The sequence below is a fragment of the Pongo abelii genome, chromosome 15 (assembly GCF_028885655.2).
Source record: "Pongo abelii isolate AG06213 chromosome 15, NHGRI_mPonAbe1-v2.0_pri, whole genome shotgun sequence".
NCBI classification, from domain to species: Eukaryota; Metazoa; Chordata; class Mammalia; order Primates; family Hominidae; genus Pongo; species Pongo abelii.
The window spans coordinates 104,489,118-104,507,392 of record NC_072000.2 but is presented as its reverse complement, the minus strand read 5'-3'; the positions used below and the strand labels follow the sequence as shown (position 1 = coordinate 104,507,392).

The 18,275-nt window shown below is 46.3% G+C and overlaps 1 protein-coding gene across 7 annotated transcripts in view; it reads right to left on the bottom strand.

The window, feature by feature from the left end:
- EVL (Enah/Vasp-like) overlaps nucleotides 1-18,275 on the bottom strand; it is a 172,694-nt gene that overhangs the window by 62,809 nt on the left and 91,610 nt on the right. Inside the window, exon 1 of one of the 7 annotated variants that reach the window (XM_054529795.2) lies at nucleotides 15,951-16,065. Coding sequence (XP_054385770.1) covers nucleotides 15,951-15,961 — 11 coding nt within the window. The 5' untranslated portion in view covers nucleotides 15,962-16,065. 7 annotated transcript variants of the gene reach the window in all.

The following is an 18,275-nucleotide window of genomic DNA, read 5'->3' as shown; positions in this document are numbered from 1 at the left end:
AAACCCCTGGTTTCCCCCCACCCTTTGAATAGTATTGGTTTGTCTCTTATTTTATTGCTACTAACAAACCCTAAATGCAAGAAAATACACACATTTACTCTACTTAAGATTTGTTTTGCTAATTTGGGCTTATTATACCCTTGAAATTTTTTTGTTTTAATAAAATCTCAATTGCTGTCTAACCTCGACATTGCCTCTGAGCAATATATATTCACTTGCCTTCTCAACATCTTCACCTGGATAAATACTCATACACGTCCTCCCTAAGCATCATAAATTTAATTTTTCCAGATCATCTATCCCTTGAGGAAATCTAATTTATTATTATTATTATTATTATTATTATTATTATTATTATTGTAGAGACAGGGTTTCGCCATGTTGCCCAGACTGATTTCAAACTGCTGGGCTCAAGTGATCCTCCCATCTTGGTCTCTTTGGTCTCTTGAAGTGCTGGGATTACTGGCATGAGCCACTGTGCCTAGCTATAAGGAAATTTGATAGGCAAATGTTTTCTTAAATTACTTATTGAATAAATGAATGGATGAACTATTTTTTTAAACATACACATACGAAATTTCATTTACTAAATGGTTCCCATGAGGTCTTCATGTCTCATAGGCTCCTTTTATATGATCAAAACAATCTGTTGATTAGGTGGGGAGTGAAATCAGTCAAAACACACTGGTTTGTTCTGCATGGTATTAAATTACCAGGTTGGTGGACTTCTTTCTCCCCTGGGATCTAACAGGCATCTCTGAGCTATAGGTATAACTAGAATTTCTCTCTTGGGGGAAGGCTCTTTTCAAACAAGCAGTCCAATTCCCCTGTCATTTTGGGCCTTCGTATATGTATTTGTGGGGTCCATATAATTTGCACCTGTAATTTCCCTCCGTGTGTCATGTGAGACCTAAACTCTTAAAGCTTCAGACTGCACTTCTATCAGCTTATAGGAGAAAGACCATGTGACTCTAGGCCTCAGTTTCCTCATCTGTACAAGATGAGTCTGACCTCTGAGCTCCCTCGGACAAGCACTGAGTACTCACCGAGCTCTGCCCATGAGCCCAGCATGGGGCATGGCACAGCAGGGAAGATGGGAAAAACCACAATCTTTGTCCTGTCGCTGGTTCAGCAGTTAATTTTTTTAGATCATACACCAAGCCTGTCCAACCGCTTTGAATGCAGCCCAACACAAATTTGTAAACTTTCTTAAAACGTTATGAGATTTTTTTAAAAAGCTCATCAGCTATTGTTAACGTTAGTGTATTTCATGTGTGGCCCAAGACAATTCTTCCAATGTGGCCCAGGGAAGCCAAAAGATTGGACACCCCTGCTGTATATCATAGACCACTTTTGAATGTCTGTTGAAATCTCTCACTGAAGAGAAAAAAATAAAAAGCAAAACACACCCCAGATTTTCTGCATGTAACTCTGAAACCTAATCATAGACCTTCCAGGACCTGATGTAGGAAATCAGTAATGCATTTCAAGATAAAACTATTACACAGGCAGCTGGGTGTGATGGAACATGCCTGTAGTCCCAGCTACTCAGGAGGATGCAGGAAAAATCTTGCAGCACGGCCCTCCGTGATGACAGCCTGAAGTCAATCTCGGGCTCTCACTCTCTAATCCTTCTGGAAAAGTTCAGCCTCTGTGCCCCCGGACTCTCGCTCCCCTACTCCCTGTGTGGCTGGGAACAAGGTTTCTGAAATTCTCATGGGCTTACATAGACACGCCATCCTGGCCCTGTTATTTCCTTGAAGGACAGAGTGTAAATTCATAAAGTAAGGGCAAAAGGAAGGTCCACAGGGTGGAACGAGGCTAACCACAAGAGGTTTTTTGGGAAATGTGAGTGCAGGGTTGAACTTGGAAAAAGCACAATCCAGAGAGAGGCTGGCTCCTGCAGCCCCATGCTTGCTTCCCCCTCTGCCAGAGCGCTTTTCAGTTTGTCCTGCCTCTCAGAATCTGCTGAGGTGTCTGCACCACCAGCCTGTGAGCTCCTTGAAGGCAGGAACTGTTTTGTTTTCCCTTTGGTAAAGCCAGTCCCTGTATGCTGTAGACATGAATAATTGTTAAACAAATGACCCCGACTGTGGGAAAAACAGTGCATTTATGATTGTGTGCCCGTGGGAACATTCTACTCACAATCCTCTCCATTTATTCTCAGAAAAAGTGTAACTGCCAGGCAAAAGCATCTGTCACAGATTACCATCAGCCTTTTCTCTCATAACAGCCTGGGATGGGCGAGTCAGGAAACCACAGCTCTGCGGGTGGGCTCCTGTGCAAAGCGAGGCTCAGCCCTGTCTGCTGCCTCTAAAGGTGCATCTCAGCTCTGTCTGGGCCCAGGCCTGTGGAGAAAGACCCGCTCCTCCAGAGGGAGGCCTCTGGGAAGGCACAGGCTGCCCTCTTCTGCTCCTCTGGAGTGTCAGCCTAGGAGCCACACTCCTTCCTGGAAAGCAGGCAGCCAAGGCCTCACTCTCTCTCCCTGGGACTGGCACAGTGGTCCTGCTCAGCCTTAATGCTCGGACTTGGGAGCTCCTTTTGGACAGAACAACTCTTCATACTCTGTCTTGAGGGCCAATTTTGTCTTCCCAGTGGGACTGTGAACCAGCATTTGCCCATAATAGAAGGGTTTCCTAGGAGGCAGGCATTCGGCACTAAAACTTGGATAATCCGGGGCAAACCAGGGTGAGTGAGCTGCCCTGCTGGGAACTCCTTTCTTATCTTTCACCACAGTAATCATCGCAAGGGTGGGCACCTAACAAGCACCCCACCAGCTGATATGACTGGACTTCGCTCCCTACTTCCCGCTGTTCCCCACCCAGTTCGTCTTGTCACTTGCTCTCTCCATTTCCTCACCCTGCCCCACCCCCACCCTGCCGTCACTCTCCAAGCCCCCACTGGAACCTGGCCCCTGGCCCAGAGAATACACTTAAATAAGCCCAGACAAGGTTAATGCCTTTCCACTTCCAGCTCCAATGCATTCTTTCTGGCTCTCGAGTCACTGGGCCCGTTAGTGAGCCAGGCACTGCTGACTACGTCCTCACTTCTGAAAACCTCTCCTCCTTAATCCCCAGTCTTCAAATTCTTCTGGCATTCCATTTCGCTCTCTGTGATTCCTGTTCAGCCTCCTTCACAGGTTTCCTTTCTACTTATCTTTTATGTCAAGTGTTTTTAATCCGGGGTCCAGGGAAAGGCTTGAAGAGTCTAAGAAACCTCCAAAATTATCTGCAAAAGTGAGCGTGCACGCTGCTTGTAGAAATGCATTTACCATGTTCTTAAATGGGTTTGCTCTCCAAAACAGATTTTAAAACCAATGTGAATTATGTGGAATTTCTTCTCATTTTACTCTATGCTCATGATTCTCAAAATTGTATGCACGGCTAGGTGCGGTGGCTCACATCTGTAATCCCAGCACTTTGGGAGGCTGAGGCGGGAGGATCACGAGGTCAGGAGATCGAGACCATCCTGGCTAACCAGTGAAACCCCATCTCTACTAAAAATACAAAAAAAAAAAAAAAAATTAGCCGGGCAAGGTGGCAGGTCCCAGCTACTCCGGAGGCTGAGGCAGGAGGATAACGTGAACCCGGGAGGCAGAGCTTGCAGTGAGCTGAGATTGCGCCACTGCACTCTAGCCTGGGCAACAGAGCCAGACTCCACCTCAAAAAAACAAAATCAAACAAAAAAACTGTATGCACTGTAAGAGTCAGGTGAGTGTTTACTAAAACACAAATCCCTAGGCCCCCATTTAGTAGATTCTGATGTGGTAAGTCTCAGGCGGGGCGGGGTCTCTATTGTAACACACGTTTGCTGGTTCTAGGCAAATGGTCCATGAAGGAAACTTTGAGGACCATTCGCTTTCACGTCTCCTCATGGGCTCTGTCATCCATACCAGGGTTTACACGAGCACCAATACACTGATAAATCCCATGTCGATGACTCTCCAGTCCTGTCCTTTCTTCTAAAATATGGAGCCACATTTCTAACTGCTGGAGATAACTTAGAGACCTCACAATTCAACATGCTCAAGAGAGAAAGTATTCTTTCACTGTTTCCCATTTCAGGGAATGGAAGCAACACCTACCCAGTCCCCCGAGTCTGAAACCTGAAGGCCATTTCAGATGCTTTTTTGTGCTTCACCCTCCATGGCCCAGTGGCCATCTATTCTAAAACATCTTTTGGATCTGTCCCTTTCTCTCCCTCCTTGCTGCCAGTCCCAGCCCTTGTTATTTATTTTAGACCACAGCCTCCTAGCTGTTCCCCGGCCTCTGGTTGAAGTCTCACACCCGCAACCCTTAAATTGCAATGTCACCAGAAAGACCTTCATCAAAGGCAAACTGACTGAGCCTCTTCCCTCATTGGGAGCTCTGCCACTTACTAGCTATATCACCTCATACAAAACTTCTGTGTTTCCCAGTTTTTCTATCTATAGCTTATCCTCCTTTATCTACCCATATCTTTCCTCTTTCCTCATCTTCTTTATAGGGTTGTCTGGAGAATTAAGACTTAATATGTGTAAGCACTTGGGGCAGCACCTGACCCCATGTGGCATGAGGAAGGGAGTCACCGTTGTTACGGAATATAATCCCAGCTCTGGGGCAGGCACTCAGGGGCCTTCACGTTGTAGCCCTTGCCAAAGCGTCCACAGCCGACCCAACCCTTGTCTTAGTCTTGTGGAAATGCACACAGGCCCCGAACCCCCCCACCCAACCCGCACTCTGTGGCCTCTGCTGTGGCTCAGGCCACTTCCTCTGCCTGGGATACTTTTCTCAGCCGAGCCGAGATGACCCAAGCCGACCCACTAATTCCTACTCATCCATAAAGACTTGGAATATCTGTTACCTCTTTTAGAAAATCTTCCCTGAAGCCCCAGGCTGAGTTAGGTGGTCCTTCTCTGAGCCTTACTATCCCTATTCTCATGGACCTGTGCCTACCATCATAGCACTTACTGCAGCAATGTCTACGCTAGGTCCCTCTGCACACCACTGAACGCCTCCAGGGCAGGGGCCATTTCTTCTCGGCAGACTTCTCCCTATGTAGAGCGAAGACTTAGGCCACAGTTCTCTTCCTATCTGTTGCCCTCTAGAGGTCCAAGACTACCGTGTAGATTACTCTGCTCGTCCCAGGGAACTTCCCTTCTTGCTCTGCTGGACCTGAGGCTGCCCACAAACGGCCCAGCACATTTCAGCGAGGAAGGACCTGTCTGATCACACAGCCCAACCAGCAGCCTGGTGGTAAAGCCAGGAATGGCAGCGAAAGCATTCCCATGACATTGGGCCAATTAAGATGACTTTTCTGCTACTCCTCAAGTAATTAGGAAGAGATATTTCTCCTGCCCAAGATGATTTCTTTTTCCTATATCCCGAGGTTTGAATCTTACCTTTTCTCAAAGCTCACATTGTCATTGCTTTCAAAACACACCTATCCACCCATTCCCATTCATTTAATAACTACTAATAGGCATATGGCTCAGCTCTGAAGGAGATTACAATCTATCAAGAAAAACAGATCATTGCAAAATGGGTGTACAAGAGTATTGGGAAGGGAGAACATCAGGCTTTGTAGGAGGAGTTCTTGTCTGTAAACCAGAGCTGATAAAAATAGCATGGTCTATTTCTATGGTGATTAATAGACAAGACATGAGGGTGACCAGTACCATGCTGGGTACATTCCTTATACTCAGTAGGTATGTGTCTCTGCCCCCCAAACCCCACCCCAAGGTGCCACATGCCTCTGATTACTTTCAAGCCGTCAGGACAGCCACTTCGAGCTATCTTCTTCCCGAGACTGTGGGCTTCTGGAGACCAGGCCAGTGTCTGAGTTCAGATACCCTTCCTCAGTGAGCCATCGTCCTCAGTGTAGCCTGGTGCCTCTGGCCCGGGCTCTGCAGCTGCCAAGTGCGTTAATAAGGGGTAAGTAGTGAAGGGTGGGGGGCTAGAGAGAAGTAGCCATAAATAAATGTTCCCAAAGCTAAGCAGAAACACAGCCAGACTGAGGCAGTTTGTAAAGTCCTGACTTGTTTACCTTCAACATACAAGCAACAAAAGTGAATCTTAAAAGCTGGGCTGAGAACCATCAGTAAGGAGCCTCCTGGATGGGAGCGGAGCAGCCCACACTGAGGTGCTTACACAGACCTGTCTGGGCACTCCAGTGCACAGCAGAGCTGGGGTCTACCCACAGAGCCCCAAGACAAGGCCCGGCACACAGGAGGAGACAGGGGCTTTCTCCTTTGCCAAATTCCAGTCTCTCTCTGAAGCACATCACTTGCTAGTTCAGTAGACCCCCTGCAGGCATGCAGCTTGGCTCTGGTAACATAGGTGACATCTTCACCTGACTTCACACAATGCTCAAATCACCATCACGAGGTCATTATCACATTTATTCCCACTTCTCATTGTGTGGCTCCCCCAAGTCACATAGGGAGTCAAGTCAGAGACACTGCTGGACAGGACCCTGCCTCCTGCCATCCGGAGGCCTCCCGTTCCAGCTCTCGGAGAACTCTCTCACACTAGGAACTCCCCTCTGTCCACAGGCAGCCCCATCCTGTCTCCCCTCAGCCTGCCCCAGCCTCGCCATTCTGCTCTTGCCACAGACTTGCCTCCTTTTTGCCCTCCTTCTTGCCCTCCTCGCCTCCTGTGGGAAACTTCTCCATTGGCTGCCATGACAACGCATGGCTTTGCTCTTCTCTGGACTGCCCCTTTTCTGACCACTGTCTTTCCCACAAGGTGGAGAGGGGCAGAGAGAGAGAGAGTACTTTAGAGAAAGTCTGGCTGGCTGGTGCCCACCAGGAAGCAGTGTTGTGCTGGGAAGCAAGGCTGGGCACAGAGAGTTAAGGCCAGCCCTCATTATGGAGTCAGTGTGGGGAAGTGAGAACACCATGGACAACAGCTCCAGCTCTGCCCCAGGTCTGGCTCTGTTGTTTGCCAGCAACAAGACTTCAGGGAGGTAAGTTTACAGCTCTGTAAAACGAGGAGAATCATCTTTTTGCATTTTCTTTTACATTTGCTGGAGATCAAATAAGGCTGATGAAATAAACAGGAGAGCACTTCACTAAACATGATTAGCACCCAGCAGATACCATCTTGAAAAAGAACAATGTTGGCTGGAATGAACAGCAAATCCATATGAGGCAAGACTTAGGGTGGAATCCGCAATAAACTGCCTTCCGTGTCCACATGGAGAGCTGTCATTATCGCCTACTACTCTTTTAACTTCTAAGGAGAAAAACAAGGTGGCAGGTTCCTCACTGTGGACTGGAGAATTGCCTCAGGCCTCACCAAGTGGGACCAGGCTGTCGGGTCCTGTCTTGGTGGAATGGCCCAGATCCACTGTGGAGGTCACTGAGGGCCCACTCCTGAGCCCTGGCTGTTGGGAAATCAGTTTCCGGGGCCCCAATTTACTCCAGTGCTTTCCTCTAGCCTCTACTCACACTGTCCCCCCACCCCCCCGCCCCCACTGCCCCCGGGGATGACTCCCTGAACCACACTGAAGAGAATGCTAATGCACACCCTCGGGCCCCTGCCGCTCGCCTCAGCTGCTTAGCTTCTCCGCAGAACACTTACCATACTTGCCACTGATCTGAGGGGCAAGTGCCTCCATGAGGCAGGTTGTTTGGTTTGGTTTTTAAAGTAGTGTTCATCTCGGTAGCTCTAGTAACTGGGACCTAGTGATTGCTCAACAAATATCTTTGAATAACTGCTGGCTTTTATGTTTGCTGAGTTTTGCCAGGTATTGTACTTCTCAGCCTGCAAGGATTTTTGTGGTGGGGGTGGCATGACTTACTTGAGATCTGGCCACCTCTGCTTTCTCTTTCTTTCTTCCTGCATTTATTTGAAAAATAAAACAAGGGTCGGGCACAGTGGCTCACACCTGTAATCCCAGCACTTTGGGAGGCCAAGGTGGGAGGATAGCTTGAGCCCAGGAGTTCGAGACCAGCCTGGGCAACACAGATCCTGTCTCTACACAAAATAAAAAAAGTTAGCCGGGCACGATGGTGGGTGCCTGTAGCCCCAGCTGCTCAGAAGGCTGAGGTGGAAGGATCCCTTGAGCTGAGGAGGTTAAGGTTGCAGTGAACTGTGTTTGCACCACTGCACTCCATCCTGGGTGACACAGCAAGACCCTGTCTCCAAAAAAAAAGAATAAAGAAAAAGTCCTATACGTGCAAAGTGTCACAAGAGGAGGGCATTTAGTTCTGCCCGAGGGACCCGAGGGATGCTGTCATGAAGGGGAAGCAAGACTTTCAAGAGGAAACAAGGAACCATTTCAAGCAGAGGGAAGAGTGTCAGCAAAGGCAGAGTGGTGGGTGGGGGACCTCAGTCATCACCCTGGGGCCTCATTACTTCTCAACACCTACCCAGGGGAATGAGGAAGCACACCCACGTTGCCATGTCCCAATTCAGTGACTGAGAAACAGAGATGCTTGGAATCACAGCCGCATCAGAGCTGAAAAACATTCTGCAGTGATTTTCTTAGGAAACAGGCCTGGAGAAGGAAGTAACTTGCCCGACACCCATGGCTGATTCGCGGCAGAGCCGGGACTAGACAGCAACCTGACGTTCTGTTGTGCAGTAAGGCTTTTCTGCTCCACTTGGCGACGCAGCAAAACCCAACTCCAACTTTTACTATTTTGAAGCTGTTTTTCACTCCAACTTTTTAATCTGAAAAATCTCAAACCTGCAGGAATATGTAAGGGACACTCTTTTACCTTTCACTAAACCTGCCCATGGTTAACATTTGCCACATGTGAGTTATCTCTGTCTTTCCCCTGAGCCATTTGAAAGTCAGCTGCAGATACCATGATACTTCAATCCTAGGGACTTTAGCATACATTTCTTTAAAATAAGGATATTCTAATATATAACTTAAATACCATTGTTACAACAAAGAAAATCAACACTTTACTAAAAATCTAATACAGAGTCCATATTAAAAGTTACCCATGTAATCCCAGCACTTTGGGAGGCCGAAGAGGGTGGATCACCCGAGGTCAGGAGTTCGAGATCAGCCTGGCCAACATGGTGAAACCCCATCTCTACTAAAAACACAAAAATTAGCCGGGTGTAGTGGCGCACGCCTGTAGTACCAGCTACTCAGGAGGCTGAGGCAGAAGAATTGCTTGAACCCAGGAGGCACAGGGAGGTGTAGGTTGCACTGAGCGGAGATAGCTCCAATGCACTCCAGCCTGAGCGACAGAGGGAGACTCTGACACAACAACAACAAAAAAGTTACGCAATTTTTACAAAATGTTTCTGATTTTTTGGGATGCAGGATCGGCTCATGGATTACATTTGGTTGAGCCGTCTGCTTACTCCCTTTCAAGCTAAGCTAGGATGTGAAACTATTTAAAAATTTTTCATTGATAAAGATGTTGTGTGTGTGAAGAATTCAGGCCAACTGAATGTAGACTGTAGGTTGGTTAAGAGGTGACTGCCAGATCTCCAACGGAAAGCTATATTTTCCCCTTGGTAATTATTAAATCATTTATAGGGTGCCATTTTTTTTTTCTTAATGGGCACTGGTGTGAAACAGGTTTCATGCTATGAAGTAGACTTAAAATGTTTATTGTGAAGTATTTTAGGCCTGTGAGAAGTAGGTTCCCACGATCCCACCACACAGTCTAGGAAATCTGACAGCAAGTCATAAAGCTGTTTAGTTCAAGTGACGCCTGCATCCTCCTCCCAGACCCAGAGCCCCTCCTCTCTACCAGGGGGAACCGCCACCTTGCAGGTGGTGTTTTCAATTCCATGCATGCTGTCTGTAGTGCAACTGACTATTTTACACACATGGTTCTCAAACTTTTTTGGTCAAGAGAACCCCTTTACACTCAATTATTGAGGATGCCAAAAAGCTTCTGTTTTATGTAGGTTAAGTCTATCCATATTCACCTTATTTGAAATTAAAACTAATAATTTTTTAAAACACAAGAATATACAAGCAGACATTTCATTAGCTGCCACAGTGATGATGTCAAAACATCACATAGCTCTGGAAAATTCCACCATGAATTCATGAGACAAGAGATGAAATGGCAAATGATGTCTTAGTAATATTATAAATATAGTTCTGATCTACAGACTCCTAGGAGGGTCAATCTCTGGAGTACATTCTGAGAACCGCTGCATTACAGCAATGAAAGACAATGAATTAGCTCTCTGCGTATTAACATGGGAAACCTAAATGGTGACTGAGCCCCATTTTTGAGAGTGTTAGAATTAAAGAAAGGCTTTGGGTAAATAAAGTCTACATTCAGTGTTAAACCCTGACACTTTCTTTTCTATCCAAATTGATTGCCCACGTCATGGGCAATCAAGATGTTTGCCTTTTCTCCTTGGATGTCACCCTCTCAGATGCCTGGATAGCTTGTCTCCATTTCTCTGTGAAGTCTAGTGCAATCTGGAAAAACACTCCAACCAACTGTTGGGGGACTCTGATATTCCTAGACTGACCCTGTCTCATATGCATCTCCCATACTCTTTCAAGGCCACCGGCGTAGCCCTTTCTTTGGGAAGCCATCTGACAGCCACGTGGACGTTAAGGCTACTCAAACCTCAAAAACATTTATATATTTTGCTCTGTGTCTTCATCTCAAAATTTGTGTCCCCAGAGTCTATGATTCTGATCACTTGTGAAGTGGAAGAGGTTTTAGCACAGCCTTGGGACAACTGTAGAGGCTTGGCTTGGGCCAAGGATTGGAAGAGTATGTTCAGCTCCAAGGATGAATCAACAGCCTGGGAATGAAGACCCCGGCTCTGCCCTTACAAACACCCCTGATGACACAGTAGCCACTTGGACTCTGTGCTATTTACTAGGCACAGGGACAAACATGAATGCATAACACAAGCGTCCTCCTCTGAAAGAGCTCTAGGCTGGTAGGAGAGATCCTGAGCCGACAGAGCATCGACAAGAGATATGCACGCAGGCACGGGGTGCTACAGGACAGACGAGGTCTCTTTTGTCTCTTGTGGTATTAACAGCACAGAACGACAGAGACTGCAAAATAGAGATCAGGAGGGCCTCGATTCTAGCCTTGACTCTGCAAACTGGGACAAGTTTAGCTTTGAGAAGTTAAAGCTGAGCGGGCAGATTTTGATCCTCTCAGAGATCAAAAGCTCTGTCAAGTGAAAACAATGTGACCTGGAATACGATACTTTGTAGGCCCTTGTTTTCTTTTCTTTTTGAGGTAGGGTCTTGCTCTGTCGCCAGGGTGGAGTGCAGTAGTGTGATCACAGCTCACTGCAGGCTTGAACTGCTGGGCTCAAGCAATCCTCCCACCTCAGCCTCCTGAGAAGTTGGGATTATAGGCTTCAGGCATGCACTATCACACCTGGCTAATTTTCATTTCTTTTCTTTTCTTTTCTTTTCTTTCTTTCTTTCTTTCTTTTTTTTAAGAGAGGAGGTCTTACTATGATGCCTAGGCTGGTCTTGAACTCCTGAGCTCAGGCGATCTACCTGCGTTGGCCTCTCAAAGTGTTGGGATTACAGGTGTGAGCCACCATACCCGGCCAACCCTTGTTTTCTTATCTGTAAAGTGGGAATAGTGATACAAAACCTCAAAGGATGAGAATTAAATAGTATGTATATCATGTAATGGTTGGTGTATAACACTCAGAAAAGCTGAGCTGTTGTTATTTTCCTCCTCTGTGGGTTCAGTTACCAAAATGAAGCCATTGGACTGACTAGTTCTCATCCATTTTCTGCCCCAGCCCACCTGAGTATCGTAACATTCTCATGAGAATAACCTAGAATCTCCAGAGTAATGTTTCTCAACTAGAGGCACATGGGATTCTTTGAGACAGAGGAAGGCAGAGAAGCTTCAGAAGCTCTCCAGATGATCTGGCTACAGGTCTCTAGGGAAGTGTGTGTTCCCATGGAGAGTGAACGGACTATGTGATCTCTGAGGGCTTGTTCAATTGCCTCTGGGACTCTCTGACTTGCCTGTGAGGACTGGAAATACCTGTGAGAAAGGAAACACCAGGTGTTCCTGGAGACTCCTCCAAACCCTGACACAAAGGCATACAATTAGGTGGGAAGGACTGTAAGGTGAACCCCGGCTGTGCGAGCCTTCTCGCATCTTTACAGCTTCAAGATGTGCAGCACAGTGGCATAAACAGTAATGATTGTGCCCACGCAGCCACAGTTCCTTCACTACCTGACAGCAAGTGAAATGTCTGTTTTTCTGGTCTCTTCTCTAACATGCCACACCAGGAAGCTCCACTGAGTAGCAGCTTTGGTAGCACAGGAATCTTCAGGACCATATATCAAAGTAGTTAATTAAATCCAGCAGTTCAATAAATGTGTATTGCCAGGCAATGTTTTAGGCATTGGGGATACACCAGTGAACAAAACAGGCAAAAATCCCTGCCTTCTGGGAGTTTACACTCTAGAGGGGTAAAGACAGTGTACAGTAAAACAAGTAAGTTCTATAATATGTTAGAAGATAACACGTGTTTTAGAAAAACCCACAGCCTACCAAAGACAACAGAGAGGCCACGGAAGGAAATGAAATTAACTGGCTGGCCCCAAAAGTGGCAGACATATCACGCATCCATATCACGTTTCCTGCTGCTGCTCCGCGACCTCAGCTAGTTCCTGCTCAGGTCAGCCTTGTTCAACCCACATTTCCTGGGAACCTGTTCTGCTAGGCCCACACCTCTACAGATTCTTCCAGCTAGCACCCCAGCTGCCCCAGCATGGTGAAAGGAATCACCACCCACCTAAGCCATGTCTGACTCATGTTTCCCCCACGCCCATGTGTGATCCACCAGTTAGTCCTGGAGGCTACAGCACCACGGCACTTCCTGAATCTGGTGACTTCTCACCACCTACCCTGACTGCTCCACTGCTGGCCCAAACCACCCTCACCTCTTACCTGGATGACTGTGGGAGCCTCCCAAGAGGTCATCCTGCCTCCATTCTTGCCACACTGCCAGCCATTATCCACACAGGGCCCAGAGTGATTTTCTTAAGCTTCTATCAGATGTCTTTCCCTTTGCTTCAAACCCTCCCTCCAAAGGCTTCCCCTAACTAAATTCTGACATACGCGCTAAATTCAGCACAGCTCACAGGCTTTGCCATTGGGCCTGATAAAGCCTTCTGTGCCCTTATTTGCCTTCACTCTTCCTTCTTCATGCTGCTCCAGCCTCTGTATTTTTCTTGACCCTTGAACCTACCAAACCGTTCCTATTTCAGGGCCTCGTCCCCATCTGAGGATACTTGCTGCCCTTTCCACCCCAAAATCTTCAGATTTTAGCATGGCTGCCTCATGTCCCCACAGAGGGCACTGGCTAAGGCAGTGGCCCAGTCATTCTCTACCACACTGCTCTATTGTTTTCACATCTCTTGTTGATGGTCTCTTGACTATATTCTGCCTCCCTACTCTGCCCTCAGTTTGAGGACAAGACTGCCTGTCTTGTTTACCATTGTGTCCCTAGCACCCAGAGCAGCTGCTGGGTGACTGGTTGCCTGTGATGCCTGCCAGTGCTTTCTAAAAAATCATCCCTATCCTTCGAAGTTCACCTGAGATCCCACTTTCTTTTTGAGGTGTTCCCTGACAGCCCAGAACTTCTCAACTCTTACTGCCCCTCCTGTCTATGCTTATTACTCTCTGTGCTGCAGGGTCCTCACAGCGAGTCGCCTCCTCATTTCTGTGAGTGCTGTCTTCCTCGCTCCCTACCAGTCCCTGAGGACAGAGGCAGCTCTAATTCAGGCGTAAGAGCAAAAGGGCAAAGCATCTGTGGTCAGGAGGCACAGGTTCAAGTCCTGGGTCTATCACTTACTGGCCATGTCTCTTGTCAAGTTACTCTCTCCTTCTATGAAACAGAAACAATAAAAACAATGCTAGCTGGGTGTGGTGGCCCACACCTGTAGTCCCGCTGAGGCAGGAGGCTTGCTCGAGCCTGGGAGTTTGAGGCCAGCCTGGGCAATAAAAAATACAAAATCATCTCTAAAAAATACAAAAAACAAAAACGCCCCACAACACTACTTTCAGGATTACTGCGATAATTAAATAAAATAATGTCAGTGAAAGCATTCTGTATGTTGTCATGCACTCAAGAGAATTCCCAGCTCCTAATCCAGTTAGGGCTTGGAAAATGTTTCTTGATTGGTGGGTAGTCAGAGCTAGAGCTGGTAAGATATATTTTCACATTTAAAAGGCCCTTTGTATCCCCACCACAGGCGCCATGGTATCCCCATATGTCAGTCAGCATGAGGAAAAACGAAAAGTTCACAGTTCCTATGGCTGCTGACCTTGCAGCTCCACGAACGCTGCTTCCACCAGGACTGTCACTATGGTGCCAGGCCAGGGACCTGTAGCAGAGTGCAAGCAGCCTTGTACGGGAGAGGGACGCACCAGAAAACCTGGGCTTTTGCTTTGGTTCAGCCACTACTCCGCTCCCCATAGACAAATTCTGCTCCACACTGGGCCTCAATTTCCTGATCTGTGCACTCAAGAGCTGGACTAGATTAGTGTAATCTTCAGACTTGAAAGTCATCACCACTAACAACAATGACTTTTTTTCCTCAATGAATTATAGAGGAATACATAAAAAACATAAAAGCAGAGTTACTTTGGCTGAAGTGGAGGATAAGATGCCCAAAATATCTTATCTACTGTAGATCACCTCCAAGGTCTTTTCAAGATAGAAATTTCTAGGATTTCTACAATTTTAAAATTGAAAAAGAAATTGCTGTGCCTCCTCCCCATTTACTTCTGATATAATTTTCTGCAATTAGTAATTGACAGGGTAGAATAAGCTGCTGGAAGTTTTCACCATGTAATTTACAACTGAAAATGACTTTGGAAGTTGATACGCCTTTGAAATGAAAAGCATTCTGTTTTCCAAAGCTCCACTCACGAGTCCTCTAAAGTTAAAGGAAGGTTACTAAAATGACAGGATCAGAAATAAAGCCAACTGGAAAATAAGCAGCCCTGGACAAGTTCTACCTACCATCACGTCAATTTTAACAACTCACTGCAAGCTGCTTCTGTGCCTGTGTAGCGTGCTGCGAAAACCACCGGATGAGGCCACCCTTGTTAAACCCTGGTTCCATTCCTTCCCCAACCTGCCATGTGACCTTGGACAAGCCCCACAACTTTTCAGAGGTTTTCTCAGCTACAAAACAGGAGTGATGACAGCGTTCTCATCGATCTAACACGGTTAAAAGATTCAAATAAGAAAACTGGTGAAATGGCACTTTGGAAATTGTGAAATAATTTTCAAAGTGAGGGATTGTTACTTTATGCTAAAAAACAAAGCTGTCATGAGTCAATCAAACAAATGCCCCAAGCCCCACAGGATAAAAGTCTGTCTGTCCTATCATCTATAATCTTTCAGAGTTGTAGGGCAGGGGAGAGGCAGGTCCAAAATGTAATCTCACCTTTAGAGAGAACAATCTCAATGAGGAGTGCAGTTTGTAGACTGGCTGGTATTCACACATGTGCTAAACAGCAACAGCCTAAGGCCACAAGTCTCTCAAGTGGAGGGTCAGGATTCTTGCTATTAAGTTCATGAAGTTCCTATCATAAAAAGAACCCTCTCTGCCTATATTTAGAAAAAACAACCAGTCTCGGGTCATTCTAGAGAGAAGGGCCAGGACTCACCAAATGTACCTCTGAGCTAAACAACAATTCCCCTAGATGGCTCACACCCTCCTCCCTATAATCAGAGGCAGGGGCTAATTTCTAAGTAAGTCCTTGACTCAGAAGCCATTAAAGGTCACAGGCATCAAGAGACACAGGCCTGTGTTATGGAAAGACCAGCGGCTAGAGAGTGAGTAGACTGTCACTAACCTGCTGTGTAACCTCATGTAAGCCCCCTGCCCTCTAGTCATGGATTTCTCGATCAGTATACTAAAGGGACCTGAGATGATTTCTACAGCCCATTCACCATTTAAGATTCTAGGTTTCCTCTTGACATCCCTCTGTCCCCTGCACTGGTTCCAGTACTCACCTTGTGGCCATGGCTGAAAAGTGGCAGCACAGGGAACCCTGAGGAGGCGAGTCGTGTACTCCCACCAGGCTACGCTGATCAGAGGACCACAGACCCTCTGAAGACAGCAACTTGATTTTTATAGCCTACTTAAAACCAAACAGGAAAAGGAAGCTGAACCAGAGACAAAGGGGAAACAAACCCAAGTGAAAAACTGAAACCTAGGTAGAAAATAGAGAAACAAGAAGCTAACAGTGCAGAGCCCCACCAGCGTGGGCGGCTGAGAGGCACTGCACAGGCCCGACCCCCCACAGCTGGCAATCTCAAGCCTCTAAGTGCTTCCTGCAAGGGTGCAAGGGTGGGTGAAGCCTGCTGGAGGTAGGGGCCAGGTCATGGTGCTGGCCCCCCACCAACTAGCTCTATAGTCTGTCTAAGTCAATGCCACTTAAGAGGTCTGGGCCTCAGTTTTCCATCTGTTATAGAAAGTGCAGGCTCAGCACAGACGACTTCCTATAGGCCTTAAGAAAAGGCTACAAGAACTCGGAAGAGACCCCGCTGACTCTCCAGAGAATAGAAGACTAGATGATAAAGGCTATAAGCTCATCAAGTCTTTTTTTTTTTTGAGACGGAGGTTCACTCCTGTCACCCAGGCTGGAGTGCAATGGCGCGATCTTGGCTCACCGCAACCACCACCTCCTGGGTTCAAGTGATTCTCCTGCCTCAGCCTCCTGAGTAGCTGGGATTATAGGCATGTGCCACCATGCCCAGCTAATTTTGTATTTTTAGTAGAGACAGGGTTTCTCCATGCTGGTCAGGCTGGTCTCGAACTCCCGACCTCAGGTGATCCGCCTGCCTCAGCCTCCCAAAGTGCTGAGATTACAGGTGTGAGCCACCGCGCCAGGCCACTGATCAAGTCTTCATATTTGACTCTGGAACAAAATCTGTACTTCTACCGAGGAGACACCTCTCTCTAATGACGACATTTAAGTCAGCAATTTAAAGCCTGAAAGGAAAACATTTGAGGAATACTGGAAACTTGGCTTTGTCACTTGTTCGTTAAGTGGGTGGCCTCAATTGTAAAATGGGGTTATACTTATTTTGCTTATCTCCACAGGGTTCTCATCAAGATACGATCCAGTCCAATCTTTCTTTCAAAATTTACTGAGAACTCACTAAGAAGCATGCACTGTGTTAGAAATCACAGACAAAAAATTGAGAATGACCGTACTTGTCCTTAAAGGACTTTTATGGTTTAGAAAAGAAGAGGTTGATAATGTTAGCAAATATTTAATAGATCCACGAAAATATTATTGATATAGTGAAAAATAGCTGTACAGAGTACAGTACAAAAGAAGTATCAGTTCTAATTGGAGAGATGAATGCACTTTGAATGCTAAAAATGCATTTTGAAAGGCTTTTAATGATACACATTTCCCTTTAAGCACTGTTTTAGTTGCAAAACACAATTTGGATGTATTGCAGTTTTCTTTTTTCTTTTGGTTCAAAATATTTTTAATTTTCTCTAGTTATTTCTTCTTTTATCCATGGATTATTGATAAGTGCTTTGTTAAATTTTGAAATATTTGGTGTTTTCCTATATCTGTTGCTACTTATTTCCAATTTAATTCTACTGGGGCCAGAGAACATATTTGGTGTGACTTCTTCCTTTGTTTTTCCTGGTATGATCTCAATCCTTTCACATTTATCAAAATGTGCGTTATGGCCCAGCATGCAGTCTACCTTGGCGGATGCAGCATATGCACAAGGAAAGAATGTGTATTCTGAAACTGGTCGGGCGCAGTGTTCTAAAATGTCAGTTAGGTCATGGTGGTTAACAGAATTGTTCAGAACGTCTACGTCCTTGTTACTTTTTGTTGCTGTTGTTTTTGTCTAATTATTCTATCAACTGCTGAGGGAAAGGTCCTGAAATCTCCAACTGTGACTGTAGATTTCCTTCTTTAATTCTGTCACTCTTTATTTCTTGAAGCTCTTGTTAGGTACATTTTTCCACGCCGCACTGGTTTTCTGCGGCTGCTGTAACAAATTACCACAAACTGAGTGGCTTATAACAACACACACTTATTATTTTAGAGTTTTGTAAGATGATAGGAGGTCAGAAGCCCAACATCATGAGTTCCACATGAGTCTCTCTTGCTCACCTTTCTCAGCTTCTGGACACTGCCTGCATTGCTTTCTCATAGCCCCTCTGTCCTCTTTAAAAGCACGCAGCATCGCTCCGACCCTTCTTCCACAGTGACATCTCTTTCTGACCACGGTGTGGACAGGTTCTCTGCTTTTAAGGACTCGTGTGATTAGACTGGACCCAATGGATAATCCAAGATAACC